Source organism: Trichosurus vulpecula, chromosome 3 (genome assembly GCF_011100635.1).
Source record: "Trichosurus vulpecula isolate mTriVul1 chromosome 3, mTriVul1.pri, whole genome shotgun sequence".
Classification (NCBI taxonomy): Eukaryota; Metazoa; Chordata; class Mammalia; order Diprotodontia; family Phalangeridae; genus Trichosurus; species Trichosurus vulpecula.
Genome location: NC_050575.1, coordinates 111,022,025 through 111,040,447, shown reverse-complemented (window position 1 = coordinate 111,040,447; position 18,423 = coordinate 111,022,025). Strand labels below are relative to the sequence as shown.

General features: G+C 38.8%; 1 protein-coding gene across 3 annotated transcripts in view; it reads right to left on the bottom strand.

The window, feature by feature from the left end:
- RPRD1B (regulation of nuclear pre-mRNA domain containing 1B) overlaps window positions 1-18,423 on the bottom strand; it is an 83,543-nt gene that overhangs the window by 3,004 nt on the left and 62,116 nt on the right. The window contains exons 7-9 of one of the 3 annotated variants that reach the window (XM_036751724.1): window positions 14,569-14,668; window positions 1,646-1,718; window positions 1,230-1,308 (exon numbers count right to left, since the gene is read on the bottom strand). In XM_036751724.1, the coding sequence (XP_036607619.1) occupies window positions 1,233-1,308; window positions 1,646-1,718; window positions 14,569-14,668 (249 nt within the window). In that variant the 3' untranslated portion in view covers window positions 1,230-1,232. Of the gene's footprint in view, window positions 1-431; window positions 1,309-1,645; window positions 1,719-11,785; window positions 14,669-18,423 lie in introns of those variants that run through there. The other 2 variants (XM_036751725.1, XM_036751726.1) reach the window with 2 other exon arrangements.

Here is an 18,423-nt window from a genome sequence, read left to right as displayed (position 1 = left end):
GCATTTTGCAAGTTTCCCTGTGCCACCAGTAAGCAGCAGAGATCAAACTGGTGGTCAATCTGCTGCCTTCCAGAAGATCTTTTTGGCTTTGGGAAACTGCCACCTTATCAATATTAGCAAGTTTCCTCTTGCACCCTGATATTAGGTGGGACATGCTTATGTTTGTTCTTAAAGTGAGGCCACCACTCTTGATTTTCACTGAATATTCCATTCTCTGATTCCCCCCCCAACAGTAGTTGTGTTAGTGTCAAAAAGCCTCCAAGTTTTAGCTTGAACGATGGCCAGACACAAAGGTCAAAGCAATGAGCTTGATCCTGGGACTAGAATCCGGGTCTCCTTAAAGTCTAATGTATTTTTAACTATACACCACTCACATATTTCTAATTTGTCCACCACTAGCTAGCTGTGTGATCTTGGGGGAAGTCACTCTCTCTGAACCTCAGATTCCTTGTTTGTGAATGTTGGGATGGCACTCAAAGAACAGATGTCCCTTAGGAGTGTTCTAAAAATAAGATTTGTTCAACAATGGAATGGGCTACCTTGGTAGGAATTTCCCCAACATTGAAGGTGAATGACCCCTTGTCAGAGATACTGTAGAGGAGATCTGGACTAGATAACCTCTGAATATGAGATTCTATGACTCATCACTTTGGGGGAGGGGAAAAATGGGCTAAGATTGGAATTCGTTGATGAGGTTTGGGGATGGAAGTCAGTGACTGAAGGCTAATTTCCCCAATTTGTTGAGAATCCTGACCCTGCAAAAGGGAAGAGTAGGAGCATGAACAAATACCAGTTCAAGATGACCTAGCAGATCAAGTCCATCCTCTGGGGCCTTCTGTTAAACACTAAGCACGTTATATCTCTCTACAGTGTTAGGCTAGGGTAGGAGGGAATGGGGAAGGTACCTGGAACATTTTGTGGGATTTAGAGCTTGAAGAGACCTCAGAGATCATCTAGTCAGGCCCTTTCATTTAATAAATAAGGAAACTTGAGGCCCAGGGAGGAAAAGTGACTTGTTTAAGGTCACTTGGCTAGTCAGTAGTCTTCAAAATCCAATGTTTTTTGATTTGATACAAGAACTATCTGCATCTGTGCCAAAACAAGGGATGTAGTGACTTTTTTTTTTTCTAACTGCTTAATAAACTTCACCAACCCTGTTCTCAAAGCTCTCTCTGTTCCGGCATGGAGAGGTAAGAAACAAACTACTGGGAATAGATTCACAGACTTACAGGTCATTCGGAATAATATCCAGATGTCTCTGGGTTCTTAGCCACTAGAGTGGCCCTGCTCTGGACAGGCCCTTTGAAGCTGAAAAGGGAAATACCAAAATGAGATTGTGGAACTGGTCGATGAGCCCCTGAGGTCTGGCAGTCCTTGGGAATGTTCATTTTCCCCAAAAGGCCCGGACCCTCTCCCCGACAGCGATCATCATCACAAGGGCTTCACAGACCATGCCAGAGAGATAGGAAAGGTTTACAGTGCACCTCCTAGGAGCCAGGGGATCTGCTTATCCAGGGTCTTCCTAAGGCCCTCACTTCAGGAAGGGTTTGACTGTAGCATTCTTCACTTTTAAACATTAACAATTTTGTTTCTATCAGACCTATCTTTAAGTACATTTCAAAGGCTGATTGAACTTCCTCCTCACAGTTGAAAGGGCTCCAGCTCCCCTCGCCAGCTGGTCTTCTTTAAGGTAGCCAATTTTTCATCTGTTTCAGGATCTGAAACAAGAACATATTGGGCATTATTGGGTAAAGCAGGCAACCTAAGTTTTAACAGACTCTTAGGGTTGGAAGGACCCTCAGAGGGCCAATCTGTACCTGAACAGGAAACCCTCTACATCCTTGACAAGGGGTCATCCAGCTTCTGCATGGAGACCTCCAGGGAAGGGGATGTCACTATCTTCACTATATTCCAGAGCAGCCCATTCTACTTTTTAAGACAGCTCTAATTGCTTAATTCAATTAAATTCATCAAGCATTTATTAAGTCCCTTCTTACTATATGCCATGAACAATGGTGGGCCCTGGGGCTAGAGTAAAAAAAAAAACACCATTCCCTGCCCACAAGGAGCTTACATTCTACCGGGAAGAAACACATATGCTGAGGAGCAAATATTCAAGGCATACAAAATAAATACAAGGTATCCCAAAAGGTTTGGTGCAGTTTTAAACAAGTAAAGCCTAAAACTGCATGAAGGTTTTTGGGACAACTGAGGGAAATTGGGAAAAGCCTCTTGTAGGAGGCAGCACTTACACCTTGAGAGGAGCCAAGGGCCCACTCTGGCCACTAACTTTAGGTTTACTTTTTTGAAATTTCCTCTCACTGCGGGCAATTCCTTTTTCACCCTTTATATGCTTGAAGATACTGTCATACTCACCCCACCTCCATCCCCAAGTAGCCTCATCTCTAGATTAAACATCTCAGTTCCTTCAAATGATACCTGGATGACATGGTCTCCACTCTCCGTGCTATCCCAGTTGTTCTCCCCTGTCTTTATGTCCTTCCTAAAATTCAGCACCCACAAGTGAACACAGTATTCCAGATATGGTCTCAGCCACGGACAATGGAATGATATTATCTCCTGTTCTAGATACTCTCTCCATTAACCCCGAGACAGCGTTGGCTTTGCCCTTATTTCTTTTTATCTTCCTGTCTCACCAGAGTGGCTCATATTGAGCTTGTGGTCCACTAAACTCCTCAGCTCTTTTTTAGATGAACTTGTCTAACCACATCACCACCCATCCTGTATTTGTACAATTGATATCTAATTACAGTGTTTTCAAAAGCCACTTGCAGATGATTTTTATTGTTCCAATACCCCCAGCAATTGAAAGTTAAATGTACAAAATGGCTAGATGAAGCCTCTGTAAGAGAGACAGCACCAAGTAGTGAGCATCCTGAAGAAAGGTCAATATACTGGAGCTCTGGTCCCTCCTCCGCCATTTTATTTGCTTTATAATATTGGGCAAGCGCATCACCTTTCTGAGTCTCTGAGTTTCCTCATCTGTAGGATCATAGGAGTCAGATGGAATGGAATGGAGAATTAAATTAGTAGTCATATTAGATGATATCTATATAGCACTTCAAGGTGGTACACTCTTCGTCTCACTTGGTCCTTGCCAAAAACCCCAAAAAGTAGGCACCAAAAGCATTTATTATCCCCATTTTATTTTATTATCCCCCAAGACAAGAAAACTAAGAGATTAAATAACCTGCTCATGGTCACACACTGAGTGTCAGAGGTGAGATTTAAAGTTAATTCTCTCCTGATTGAAGCACTCTTTCCATTACATCACACTGCTCTCTAGCCTAATACCCTCAGTTACAAATGGGAAAATTGAGGCCCAAAAGGGGAAAGACTTGCCCAAGATCACACAGGTATAGTAAATAGCAGAACCAGGATTCGAAGTCAGGTTCTCTGTTTCCAAGTTCAGTGTTCTTTCTAAATAAGCATCTAATAAAATGGGGGTACCAATACTCTAACAGAGAACCATACACACCACCAACTAGTCCGCTAAATCAAATATATCCAGGAATCCAAATAAATAGCAGTGGTGGTTCTGTGCTTTGTATTTAGGGGTAACTGGCAAACAAGACAACATGCTCATAGCAAAGATTCAGCTTAAAAAATTAATTTTGAAAGGGAGCCCAAGCTTGGTTCCAATTTAATCCACTAATCCATTATTCAGAAGGATGTCCCAAAGGCTTTGCAAGATTGTCACCCTCTACAGGAAGATCTAATTCTGGTCTGTCTACTCTACTTTCTAGGACAGGAAAGTAGATTCAAGTATCTTAGACTTTGGACAGAAAGGGAAAACAAAGGATTTTATATCTTATCTTCAATTAACTAGAATGGCCCAACGACAATATATAATTATGTATGTCCAACATGTTCCAATGAAAAACAATTTGTATAACACTTTATTTTGTTAAAAAAAATTTATCCTCATTTACTCAGTTGATCCTAAAAAAAAAAATCCTCTGAAGGAGGCAGAGCAGGGATTTTCCTCCCTATCTGACAGAAAATGAATTATTCAAGGTCACACAGCATATTAGGAATAGAGCCAGGACCTGAAACCAAGTTCTCCATTTCTCAGTCCAGGGCTCTTTCCACCAGTACCACAGAGACCGAAAGCTAATTTACACAAGAGAACAAAGAGGAGTCTAACTAAAACTCAGCTGTCAAGTTATAGAACCTTCAACTATTGTTTTCCCTCTGGACCTTTTTAAACACCAAAGGGCTGAGGGTAAGGGCTGAACCTTAGATTTCATTGGCATGGGCTAAGGAAACACCTTCTACCACTGTAACTAGAGGGTTAAGTGACTTGTCCAGCCAGAGTCACACAGCCAAGAATATATGAGAGGAGGGGCTTGAAACCCCATCTTCCAGGCTCCAGGTTTAGCTTTTTAATATAATATATCACAATGTCTCTTCTTTTAGAAGCACAAGTTGGGAAAAATACTTCCTTGCTAACAAATGGGAAGGAGAATGAAGTTAAGTCTCCACTCACTGACTGTTCTGTCTTCTTTTTCTCCCGATCAGTATTTGCTTTACTTCAGCCCCGAAACCCTCCTGGCAAGTTTTCCTGAAAGAAATATATTTTGTACATCTAGACATCTGTGCATTGGACAACATTCTGTAAAATACGAAATGAGGAACAGAATGATCATACACCCTGAGCTGGAGGAAACCAGGGGTTCTTAACCTAGGGCCCATCAACCTGATTTTTAATATCTCATTGTAATTGACTTCTTTTGTAATTTTATGATTAAAAACTTTTATTCTGAGAAGGGGTCCATAGGCTTCAGATTGCTCAAAAAGTCCAGAACACAAAAAATAGATTATGAATCTCTGCCTTGGAGGCTAACCCAACCTCCCTCCAATGCAGTAATCCCCTCTACAGCATCAGACTTATAGATGCTGAACCAGCTGTTGCATGACTATCTTCCAGTGACAAAGAATTGTAAGGAAAGCACTTTCTAAACCTTAAAGTGCTAAAGAAACAGAAGTCATCAATGTTAATAAAGCAGTACACTAAACTAAATAATTAAATAACCAGAAAATCTAGGTTCAAATCCAGGCTCTGCCACCTACTTAATGTGTGATTATAAGTAAGCCACTTAATTTCTAAGAGCGGCCATTTCCTTATCTGTAAAATGGGGATAATATATTTATACTAATCTACATCAAGGGGCCTATTTTGAGCAAAGAGATCTTATAACTTTTAAATATTTATTTTATTTTTGAAATTTATGAATTTTTTGTTTTTATATTACTTTCATATACCAATATATACTTCTTCCCTCTCCCATTAGAGATATTCTTTGTAACAGCAACAACAAAAACAGTTCAACAAAACTAATCTAATCTTGGACAAGTAACATAATCTTTCTGGATCTTAGTATCCTCATCAGTAAAATAAGGCTACTGGATTAAATGACCTCTGAAATGACTTCGAGGTCTAGCTCTATGACCCTATGAATAGTGCGACATACAAGTCCAACATTTTATGCAGTGTTCTACACTCAGAGATCCCCACATCACAAAGAGATCTTGTGATTTTCAAAGTACTAGATCAAAACCAATGAATTCCAGGGATATCAAAGTTCTAGTCCAATTCCCTCATCTTACAGATGGAAAAACTATAGCCCAGAGGTTAAACGACATAGCTAATTAGGAGCAGAGTTGTGACTCAGACTCATGTTTCCTGACTTGTGTTCTTTCTACTGCATAATTGCCTTAGACATAAATGTTAAATTTATTAGTATACTAAACCGAGATCTGCCTACCTACTTGTAAACTGGTCCTACTTCTTCCCTCTGGGGACAAGAAGAACATGTCTAATTCCTCTTTACCCTAACAGTCTTTCAGATATTTGAAGATATGCCTTGACCTATGCAACACTCACCATGTCTTCTCAACTGCAGGCTAAACCACCCCTCCCATTTTTAGTGCAAATTCTATTAGGTAACTTGACCAAGTACTACCTGTTGGCTTAGCTTAGGGATAAATGGAAAAGGAGGCCTCAAGGAGGTAATTGTCCTTAAAATGCTTTTCCAAGTCTCTAATTTCTTTCTTTCCTGGTTTTGACCCAACGTCTTAGGCTCTGTGCAATAATACCATCAAAGGGATGAGTCTTTGGTCAACCACGAGCACCCTGGAAACCAACCCTGAAAGGGCCTATAAATCTACCATATTTTTTTAAAAAATTATTTTCTAGAATATTTATTGATGTAGTTACAGTTTCGTGATGCTAGTTAAGGAAAGAAAAGTTTTGTCAAGACAATCAACTAGATAAGTAAGACTACAGGCAGTGTGTATGTGAGGTACAGAAAATTCAAACACAGTTTTAGACAAATAATGTGTTAACTAAATATGATTTCCTTACTAAATTTGGTAGCCTAGGATCTTTATTTGGCCACAAAGTTACCCTGCTCCTCATTACTATGGAATAATCCTTCATATATGTACAGCTTCATAGTTATTAAGGCACTTTCATACCACAAATGGGCCTACTCATGTCATGAGAACAATGAACCTTTCTTCAAGAAAGCTGAGATCGGGTGCTACTTTAACATTTTCTAAATGTGACCTTTCTATAAAAGTCTCTAAGCTTTGGCATCTCCATCTGTAAAATGGGGATAATGCTTTTCTTACCTACATCACAGTTGTTTCGAGGAACCTCACGATCTTTGAGAAATGTTAGTTTTATTCTAAAGAAACCTGTTAGTATTATTCTCATAGGAGTTAGCTAAAAGTGAATTCAGTCATCATCTGGTTTAGCCCTGTTAGGCGATAAGTGACTTACCCAAGATTACATCACCTCTTTATAAAATGAGGGGCTTAGGTATGGTGATGTTTCTTCCCAGTTCTCAATTCTAAAGTCTTTGACTTTGGGGCGCTAAAACTATGACTAAATGGGTACTCCTTATATTATACAGGAGCACTGAATTTGGAATCTACCCCAGGGGTCAAAGCCCAGCATTGCTTACTCCTTGTGGACAAATTGCTTAGCCTTACTTGGCTTCAGTTTCCTCCTCTTTAAAATGAAGAGGCTGAACTAGACAACCTCTGAGATGTTCAATGATTGGGAGACAGGCAGTGGTTGTTGTTTCCATTGTATAGACAAAGAAACACAAGCTCAGAGGTTAAGCAACTTTTATATGACTCTGTCACATTTCAGAACTTTTCTTCTGCCTCTAATCTTTCTACCAGGTTGCCTCTTTAAACCTAAAACTGATAAAATTTTATTTGCTTTTAAATAGTCTATAGCTTCAACTAGTCTGATCTGCCTTTATTAAGTTCAAATCAGTAAAGTTTTACTACACAAGCATCCTTTACTTTAAATAACAGGTGCTAGCAATGAAGGAACTTCAGAAATCAAAGAAACCATCTAATCAAACCTCACTACTTTATAGTTTAGGAAAGAACCTGAGGCCGAGAGATACAACGTGGGGCTTTCTGGGTCACAGAATTAGTGACAAGACTGAGAACTCAAACCCAAGTCTTCTGACATCATACCCAGGGCCCTTTCCATGACTGATTCGCATTAGAAAACAAATCTGTTCTTTGTGGAATCAGAGGATTAAAGAAATTGGAGTTCTTATCCTAGTGCTGCCATCTATCATGCGACTTTGGGTCACAGTAAAAGGAGGGGACTGAATAAAGTGATCTCCAAAGTCCCTTCCAGTTCTAAAATTATAATTAGTGGATGAGACCTGTTCTGATATTTAGGGCTGAAAACCTTGCTAAGTCCTTATGAAAAATACCATTGTAGTTCAAAGTCTCACTTTACAGCACCCCACCCCTAGCCACCGCCGCCCACTCCCCCATCCTCCCTGTCATTAAAACTGTGATTTTATTGGGATCAGAAATCTTGGTAAGGAATTTCCTCCACCAATGTGGATGCTCTGCAATTTATAATCTTGCTGAACTGCTTGAGAGAGGTTAAGTGACATATTTAGGGGCACGTCTACAGTACTTATCAGAAGTAGTTCTTGAAGCCAGGTTTTTCTGACCCCAATGGCTAGCTCTATTCACCATGCCATACTGCAACAGGAAGGTCACAAGTGTTTTAGTTTAAGGTTTGCACAGACCCGTATATTCTCACTTTTAATGAGTTTTTTTTTTCCTTTGGGCTACATAAGGTTTGTCTTTATCCTCACCTGGCTCAATACCTAAAGTCATATGAATATTTGTAGATTCAGGCATACATAGTAAAAGGGAAGAGTTACTCAAATGGATTTTACAAACGAGGCTTTACAAATTTCCATTTCATAAAGATAACTAAAATCTTGCATCTCCTGAGGGATCTGGTAAATAATTGTTTGTGGGTTTTTAAAAAAATATATGCATATATTGTTGGGTGTATATTTGTATATATGTTTGGGAAGGATCCCAAGTGAGGTTCACAGGCTTTTAGAGTAGAAAAGGAACTCAGAAGGCCTACATCCAATCCTTACCTGAGAAGAAAGCCTTTCTACATCATTCCTGACAAATAATCAACCAGCCTCCACTTACAACTCTCTAATGTTGGGAAACTCACTACTTTTTGAGGTAGCCCATTCCACTTTGGGATAGCTTTATTAGGAAGTTGTTCTTTACGAAACAGAAATCTTCCTGTCTTTAACTTCCACATGTTGCTCCTAGTTCTGTTCTTTGGGGTCAAGCAGTACAAGATTAATCCCTCTTCGACTTTTCAAATGACCTGATGAAGTCCAAGTATACTATGACTTAATCCCATTTTTAAAAAATCAAGTAATCCAAACCAGCCCCTTCATTACACAGATGAAGAAAAGTGGGTGTGATTTCAGTGTCCCAAAACAAATCAGTGGCAGAGCTGGGACCAGATATCAAGGCTCCTCTCAGTTATAATTACATGAGAACTAGAGGGGGAAAGCCCTGTTATACTATTTTCTACTTCTATAGCAACGTACTGAACAAAGATCCTCAGATCCAAAAATACTACAGTAAAAACCTCATATACAGGTGAAGACCTAAAACACCTTGTATCTTGAATAAAAGTAATTAGGGATCATTAAGGAATACAACTAGTTTGGAGATCACAAGTATGTCTGAATTTCACATCTTAACATTTCACATCTGATACTAATGTGAAAGGCAAGGCAGCTCTTTCTTAAGTCAGAACCTATGATCAAGGAATACTATGAGAGAAGCTAATATTCAGCTTTCAGAATGCAATTCAGGAATTCACTAAACTATCAGCAAAATGTAGTCCTCTCCAAAATAAATTTTTAGGGTTTTTTTTTCCCCCTAAGGAATGAAAAATAGAGCAGTGGATGAAAAAAATCATCCAAATTTTGTGTGTGTGTAAATTTTAGCATCTTAAATCATTATTACATCTATAACACCAACATATAAATGGGTATAATTTAAGGGCAACAGTTTCAATACAACTATCACACTCTGGATGCTAGCTTAAATAGATCAATAAAAACAACTTCCCAGGAGCAGACCATTCTCTGTTGGTATTTTTAGGATTAAGTTTAGAACTGTAAAAGGTCTTGGAGATCATCTATTCCAACCTTCTCATTTTACAGATGAAGAAAATAAGGTCCACAGAAATGAACTGACTTGCCTAAGCTCACCCAGGTTGTGAGTAGGACTGCTAAGATTCAAACCCAGGTTGCTCTGATCTCAAATCCAGCAGCCCTTCCAGTACACCACAGTTAGCAGCTAGACTCTCTCAGGAGGAAAAAAAAAAGCAACCCTCTTAACATACTGCAAATTTCAGTGTTTGCAAAACCATGAGTGAAAAGATATTTTTAATGCCAAAAGGCTACATGAAGTCTAAAGAATGAAATGAGTTGGCTTTGAGGCTCAACATAAAGCTACATGGTTCCCCCCAAACGTTATGATTTTAGGAGATCAGGTGTAATCAGTGGTATGAAAATAATGGATGTTTAATTTAATCTGAGCCTTAGAGTGGAAGAATGATTTCTAAGTGAAGAAACCTACAGAGGTGGTAGTGGTGGTGAGAAATGAGTTGATTCTAATGAATTACACTAAGAAAGAACAAGATAGAGAACAGAAACTTGGGCTCAAGGATTCCAATAAACCATATATGGATTGCTAGTGACAAAGGGATGAAATATCTGGTTGTCCCCCCCTCCCCCCTACTTAGAACTTACCTTTTCTGCAGATTAATTTTCTCCAGGCAAATCTATATTCTACATGGAGTCAAGGAACCATAGTGTTTAATATACAACCTCTTATTTCTTATTCCATTTGAGGGATTTCACACATACGTATACACATACACTCTCTCACAATGGCAAAATTTCCAAGACCATAATCCTACACTCCTCAGAATCAATGCAAGACTTCATAAGCTAATAAATCATAAAATGGCAGAGCTGAAATGGACCTCAAAGAATTTCTAGTCCAAGCCCCTCATTGTACAGATGGGAAAACTGAGATCCAGAGAAGGGTAGTGATTTAACCTAACATTGTTCAGTGAAACATTGGCTTATACTACTATGCAAAGAAAAACACAAATCCATCATAAATTCATATATTTATAGCTGGAAGGGATCTTAGAGATCATTTAGTCTAACCCCCTCATTTCAAAGATGAGGAAACTAATGTCCTAAAACAGGTCCTTGCTTTCCAAGGTCATAAGTTAGTGGCAGAGTTAGAATTCAACCTTAGTTTCCTCGTCTACACCACACTTGGCTGCCTCTACATTTTAACAGCTCTACGGACTCTTATATGGTTCCATTTTAAGGAATGAAGATTTTTGAAACTTTTGTAGCTTCAAATGCTAATTGAGCTATCAAAATAATAAATTCATCATCTATAGGCAGTGAAGATGTGAAAGGAACATGAACTCTGGGACCATGCTTAGCTTAAGGCTTGTGGGAAACATTCATGTTTCAACTAAGATATTCATGTAACACAGTCATATCTTGTAGTCATCGATCTGTTGGAAATTAATTCTCTGCTTTCCATTCCTAAACTCTGAGTCACTCAGTGAGTGGAGTTATGTTTCACTATCCACAGAACCTACCTAACCCATGATAACTTCACATCAAGATACCTGGTAGTGATGAAGTATAATAAATATAGAATATACAGCCTGGAACACATTAATCTCCCTTAGCAGGAAGGCCAAGGCAATCCTAACAAAGGCCCTTCCAAAGCAATCTAGCTATTTTGAACCCACATTTTTCTGCTAAGGTTTAGAAAGTCATATCTAGTGATATCAACCAAATAGGACATCATTAAGGTAAAAGCCAAGGTAAGGGTGCAAAAAGAAAATAAGAAAATATTTTTGTTGCAGGGGTAGGAGATGGGAAAACAACCCTAGGGCTTGCAAATTATTTTGAATTCTACTTCTTAACCTGTACAAAGAGGTGCTCTCTACATGAGAGATCCTGAATAGCCCCTAGGAGAATTGTTGTGGGAACAAGAGCTGGAATCAAGGTTTTAATGGGCCTCAGGCTTGCTTCTAGGTACTGGGGGGAAAAGTCATTTCACTTCCCTCTGTCCATTTCTACTTTTTTACACTGAGGCTAAACTATGGAGGTGCCTCTCTTGGGTATTGTGTGGACTGACTAATCAAAGATAATTAAGCCCTTGGAAAATAACAAAAAACACTATCTGAGTGCTAAGAATTTATGAGCCACTAACAGCTACAAAAGCTCTTCAGAGACAGGATTCAGTATAGGCACAGTCTCTATGGGTGACTACTAATCACATTCCTTAAAAACAAAAGCCAAACTCCTCTGTGGGAGGTAGGGCAGTGGAAAAAAGGCAACACATGGTCATTCAACAACACCCTCTTTATTCAAAAATATATATCTATGAGAGACATTTCAGAATATACTGCTGCCACAAAAGGCAGCCTATACTTCTAAATAAAGTCCTAAATTAATATACAAATTTAAGCTTTAAAAATATTCTTTAAAAAAAAAAAGACAACCTTGGAAAAATCTGACCTCAAGAAGATTCCTTCAAGGTCCATAGAATCCCTTTGGGGGAAAAAATCCACCAAAAACAACAAACAAACAAACAAAACCAAACAAACAAATTAAAAAAAAAAACCACCACACACACATACACACACAGAAGACTTCATTTAAATTAATGAAACAAATGAATAACATGAGGGGGGTAGGGTGGGAGGAGGGTAAGCAAGGAAAAGGAAAGAAAATGAGAAAAAATGTAAAGTATTTCAATTAAAAAATAAACTTCCAACTTTCTCACAGAAAGTCTGCCCAAAGTAACAGTCTGGCTATCCCAACACTCATTTGTTTACATAATTGATAAAGGTCTTGGGTGTTTATCTTTTCCTGTAATAATCATATAGTCGGTTGCTGGTAAAATAAAATCTGGCCATGGGCAAAAAATCCTTTGTGCTCTAAATTTTTAGCTGATCTAGCTGATCAGGGCAGAAACTAGGCCTCTTTGGGGTTGCTTTGTGGCTGGTGGAGATTCTTTTTGGCAAAAGCACAGAATATATTCAAGATGTGTTTGCTTAAAAGCAAATGTCCATGTGGGGCAATCTGATATTGTTTTGCTATAACACTGCATGAAGAGGACAATATACAGTGTCAACAGCAGAGGAATCTACCTTGTAATATTTCTGTTAAGGTCAATTGCTCCCATAGCTACAGGGAGAGAAATTTAGAGTTGCAAGTTTAACAAATGTGAAAAGGAAAAGACTCAATGACAGTCTGATAGGAAGCACCAATAAGCAAGCACATGGTTGCTATCCAAAATTTTAAAGTTAAAAGAATACAGATAACAAATTATACAGTTTAATCAAATGCCTTATATGTTTTTACTGCTCTAAAAGTCATGGGAAGCTGGAAGTTTCATCCAATGAAAATGTCCCATGAGTTAAGACACACAGGACATAGAAAAAGCTTTCCATTATTAAATCAATAGGGTGTCTAAGTTGTGTTTCTCAAACAGCATCTTAAAGCTACAGCAAGGCAGAGGTTCACTACTACTTATCCCTCTTTTGTAATAATACTTAAGAGTCAGTATTACAATTCCTATTACATTATTAGGACAAATTGTTTTCTGCCACTTCTGATGGCTTGTTTTGGTTTTTAAAAAAGTCTACCGATTGGAATGGTTTACAATTTGCCAGCAGGATTGTTACTAAAAAGCAATATAAAAATTGCACCTAAACACATCAGATAGTTATAGCTATTGGCTGGCATGATAATGGAATTAAAACTTGAGTTCAAAAAAAAAAAACTCACATTTTCTCCTCAAGATCAGCTATTCAGTCATATCTGATGCAAAGTTTAGCATTTCTTTCATGTGTATATATTCAGATACACACAGATACACACACATATAGGCATGGATCAATAGATTCACAAACATGCAGAGATAGGTGTGTGTGTGTGTGTGTGTGTGTGTGTGTTTGTGTGTGTGTGTAGTATATGAAAAAGCCTTCAAATTTAGACACTGAAATGTGTGCCCTTTGATTAAGCTAATTACCTATACAGTGGACAACCCTTCATCTCAGACAGAACATCTCCACCTCAAAAAAAAAAAAAAAAAAAAAAAAAGGTAATATACTAAAGCTATACACATTCCAGGGCCCACAATCTCAGCATACTTTGTCCTGTGAAGTCAGCTAGTTTTTATCTTTGGAACATCACTGGTGCATTTCCCCATACTGACAGGTTTAAAAAAATGAGTGTGAAATAGATTTCCAGGAACCTGTTACATTAATATGATACAAAGGCAAAGTGCAGATAAATGCAATCGATAAAAATGGAATATGTAGGGGGTGGGGTTGAAACTGACAACTTTAACTCATGCTTATGTAACTTGTGATTCTTATTAGTCTGCTGCAATAGCATTCTTCTGAATTGGCTATGGATTTCATTGCTATGTTGGGTCTCTAATTCATTTGCAAAAAGATGTGCCTAACATCTGCATATACATACTCATAGGTGTAAGAAAAGACCTATAGATCTGATAAACTGCTCAGACCCCAGGCTGCTCTGCAGATCCCTAGTTTTTTCCTTCAGGATGGGATGATGCCCTGATAAAGCTATTCCTTAAGTATGTGAAACCCTCAGCTAACCTGGATAAAACCAATTCAGATACAAAAGGCTGCTTTCCTAACAAAATGATGTAGTGATGAATTTAAATTTTTTTAAAAAGCCTTCCAGATGTGTACATGATTTTCATGACTTCTTGGGGCAAACAAGAGCTAAGAACTGAAAAACAATTTGAGCATGAAAATGTGAGAAAAAAAGTTTTTCTTTCAAAATGTGTCTATATAGTTTATAATCAAATTTGGCCTCCATGCCCACTCCTGCTTAATGCACACTCTCACTCTTCCCCTCAACACGAGAAACTGTACAAGCAGTAAGAGTGCACAGAGCTCTTGGGAGTCTATAGTTCCTTCCTAAATAGAGGGAGTGGTCTAGGAGGAAAATAACCAATCACTGGAAGACAATTTCCAGTCCCTGCTAGAGTCCTCTTCTGCTGGCACAAATGGGAATCTGAGAGCAGGCCATGTGTCCTAGTCAGTTGAAAACAGGTCACCAGCAGAGGGCAGGGGGGCCAAGCCACCTGTAACATTAGGAAGCAGCGACAGGTCTGGAAGGCTCTGTATGTGTGACTTCAGCTCCTTGCGCACTTGGGTTACCCGAGCAAGCTTCTGCTTATACTCCTAAGGAAACAAAAAGGATTAATCCTGTTAATACAGATACTAAAATTGATGGCTTGATAATTCACTCAATCATTCACTCCCATATACATGCATACTTATTCTGCTACCCTCAAGCCCCACCACCTCTCAAACATCCACCTACTCTCAAGAGTCAAGTACAGAGAAATCTTAATGTTCAAACACACATAAAACCAAACTGTAGAACCATGATCTATTCCATCACCTTAGTCCCTACACTCGGGATATCATGCCTGCATTTTTACCAGAGCTTCCCAGGTGGTCCTTCTGTTTTAGCTTTTCCCTCTCTTTAATCCATCCTAAATAGGATTAGAAAACTAGTCTTCAGTATTTCTTTCATTCTGTCAATCTTAGGCTCAACAACCTATAATAGCTTGCCAAATAGAAGCTCATACTCCTCTGCCTAGATTCCAAGGGCCTACACAGTATAGGTCTAACTTTCTAATCCAATTACATTACTTACTCCTCTTTAGCATCCACTCTCTGCTCCCATTGGGCTGTTCTCCTGTCTTCCACCTCTCCCTGCCAGGTCGTACTATTTCCCATTTTGTGTCTTGAGCCTAATTAAGACTTACCTGCTCCAATTATCTGAATTCTTAAGGATCTCTTCCTTTCTTGAATTCTACTATACTTATGTACTGAACCTATGCTATTATTTGCTACTAGCTGGTTTATATGTGTTGGTCCTGTCTGTCCAACCAAGTGTCTTGAGGGACAGGACCTTTCACTCACTCATACCCCCAAGAGCACCATGCATAGCACTGGGCATATCAGGGGCCCACATTTATTGATTGTTTGAGCAAAGACCAGAGCAATGGGGCCTGCTGCGATTCCTAAATCCCCGCCTCCCCCAGCTGGGGACTTATAATACATGTCCACTCATTCTTAGATTCTTCTCCCCAAGATAACTATAAATAGGAGAGGGAAGGAATGGGAAAAGAAAAGAGATGAATAAAGGATTTGGGGAGTGGGGTAGAGATGGGGTCAATATGATACAATAGGAGGACCACAAAACTAGGGAGTCAGGAAACCTGGGTTCCCAATTTCAAATACTTAGAAGACTCTTACGTAGGACAAGAGATTAGAAATAGACTTGTTTTGCCTTGATCCAAAAGGTACATCTATGACTAATGAATGAGAAACAATAGAGGGTGAGGAAGTAGATGATGCACATAGATTTAGGCTCAACAGAAAAGAGCTTCCTAAGAGTAGGAGCTATTCCCAAGCGAAATGAGCACCCTCAGGCTGTAAGGGAGGTGCCACCACCCGAAGTCTTTGCATGGAGAATGGACAATCACTTGTGTATCTTCCATCTACCACATAAACCAGTAAATCAAGTCTCCTGCTTCCAGATTCCCTAGCCAGAGCTGGTCTTTGGCAAAATCTTAACCTTCCTTTTGATAATTTATTTTAACCAACAAAACACTGTTCTAAGCTACTTCTCTGCATTTACTGCAACTCAAATGCCTTTTGCTCTCTGGAATGCAGCACAGTGGAAAGAGTGCAATTTGGAGTCAGAAAGTCTGCGTTCAAATCCCAGCCACACCACTTAGTACTTGTATACCCTTACACAATTCACTCAACTTCTCTAGGCCTCAATTTTCTCATCTATAAAATGAAAGGGCTGGATGAGAGGATCCCTAAGGTCCTTCCAGATGTAAATATATGACCATATGAAGTAGCAAAATGACAAGACCAAAAGGAGACAGGTTAATGTATTGTACAGACTACTGGCGCTGAAAGAAGTCTTCGAGATCATTTGTCATAGACTCACACAAATCTGACTTCGAAGAAACCTAAAAGCTCTTTTAGTCTAACTCATCCCTGAACTCAGATGTCCTTTTACAGCATTCCCTGAGAAGTAGACATCTGGTCTCTGCCTGAAGACATAGTACAGAAATAGGGACCCTACTACCTCAAGTGAGGCAGCCCATCCCACTTGTGGACAGTTGTTAGCCTGACCCATTTATTTTTAAATAAAGGGAAGATGAGACCAGGGCAACCTAAATGACTTACTCAATGTCATTTAGTTCAAACTAGGTAAATAGCAATCCTCCCAAATAAGATCATTTCTGAGACTTGATAAATTCTTCACCTTCCCTTCCAACCTGGCTAAATGTTTATTAGTTTCAAGGGCAGCATGAGCCCAAAGAGGAAAGGATAACAATAGCCATTGTGAATTATACTATTAAGAATCTGCATGAGTTTAGAAAAACTATTTGTGGGTGTCAGTTTAAAAAAAACAACAAAAGTGACCTTTAAGAATGATGAGGTTTACACTTCAATAGTCAGATGTAAAAACAGATTTCCTTTAAAAAAAAAAGTATGCATATATCTGTGACAGAACTTAAATGAGTAGAGAAATATGAACAAATACATTTGGGAAAACAGATGAAGTCAAACTAATACCATGATGACACACACAATCCCGCCCCCTGCCAAATAAATTCAGGAGTAGTTTGCTACAGGACTTCTAGAAGGTAGCTGATCTCGAACACAAGAATAATGACAGATCTAATCATGTATATAGCACTTTTGAATTTACAAAATACTTTACCATTCATTATTCTCAACAGCCCTGAAGGAAAATGGCAATTATTATGATGTCTGTTTTACGGGGAGGAAACAAAGTTCAGTAAGTTTATATGAACATGACCAATGTCAAATGGTATTAATGGGTAGAAGCAAAGGTAGAAGCTAGGCATTTGACTTGTAATCCAGTTCTCCTTCCACTATACCATACCATCTAATGAGCATAACCAAAAATGCAACCCAAATATAATTCTAGTTCTTGGCTCTTCCTCTGTCGTCCCTGTTTTGATTCTTAGTCAAGCCATGGGAAGGTCTTCTCTGGCTGCTCTGATCACTTTTTACATAATTTAAAAAAGGGAGGAGAAGACTGAAGAGAAATGAAGAACAATTAAAGCATGAAACTCAGGCTTATCAACCTTTCCTTTGGTGAGTGGTGTAAAACACTCTATTGTTCTACAGAGTTCAAAAAACTTATGCCTGGGCTTTTTTCTGGACTAAGAAAATCTGATACCATAAAGACAACTTCTAGTGAGAATGCTTCCTCCATTTCTATAACTCTATGCTTTACAAAGTGTCTTCTTCACAACAATCCTGTGAAGGTTGTGTGTTATACTCACTTTATTGATGAAGAAATTAAGACACAAAGCTGTGATTTGCTATGGGTTCTGATCAGCTGTTTCACTTCTTGTTAGTGTTCTCTCCCTCCTCAAATTGCCGTGCATCTACCGATACTTGCATATGTGTCTTCACTAGAATGTAAGCTTCTTGAGGGCAAAAACTGTTTTTCAATTTGTCTTTCTATCCCTAGCACCTAACATAACACCTCAGACATAAAGAATGTACTTAAATTCTGGCTGGGTTTGGATTAGATCTGGGGAGCATCTAAACTTAGACTCGAACCCAGGTCTTTTGATTCTAAGATCAGAGCTCTTTCCATTGTACAATGATGTCCTTATCCTTTATTCTTTTCTTTGGAAGGTGGAGGGGGAAAAGGAGATATTCCACAATTTCATCATATATCAAGTCACATGTTTTACATAATTACATTATCTCAACCATGTATGTCACAGCAAACAAATCCTTCGTTTAGCTAATGTAACTCACCACTATACTGACTACTCCAGAAATTCAACACATACATGGTTTCTATATACTACCACGAAGCCACTACAACACTACCTTACTCATCTCCTTTTACATCTCTC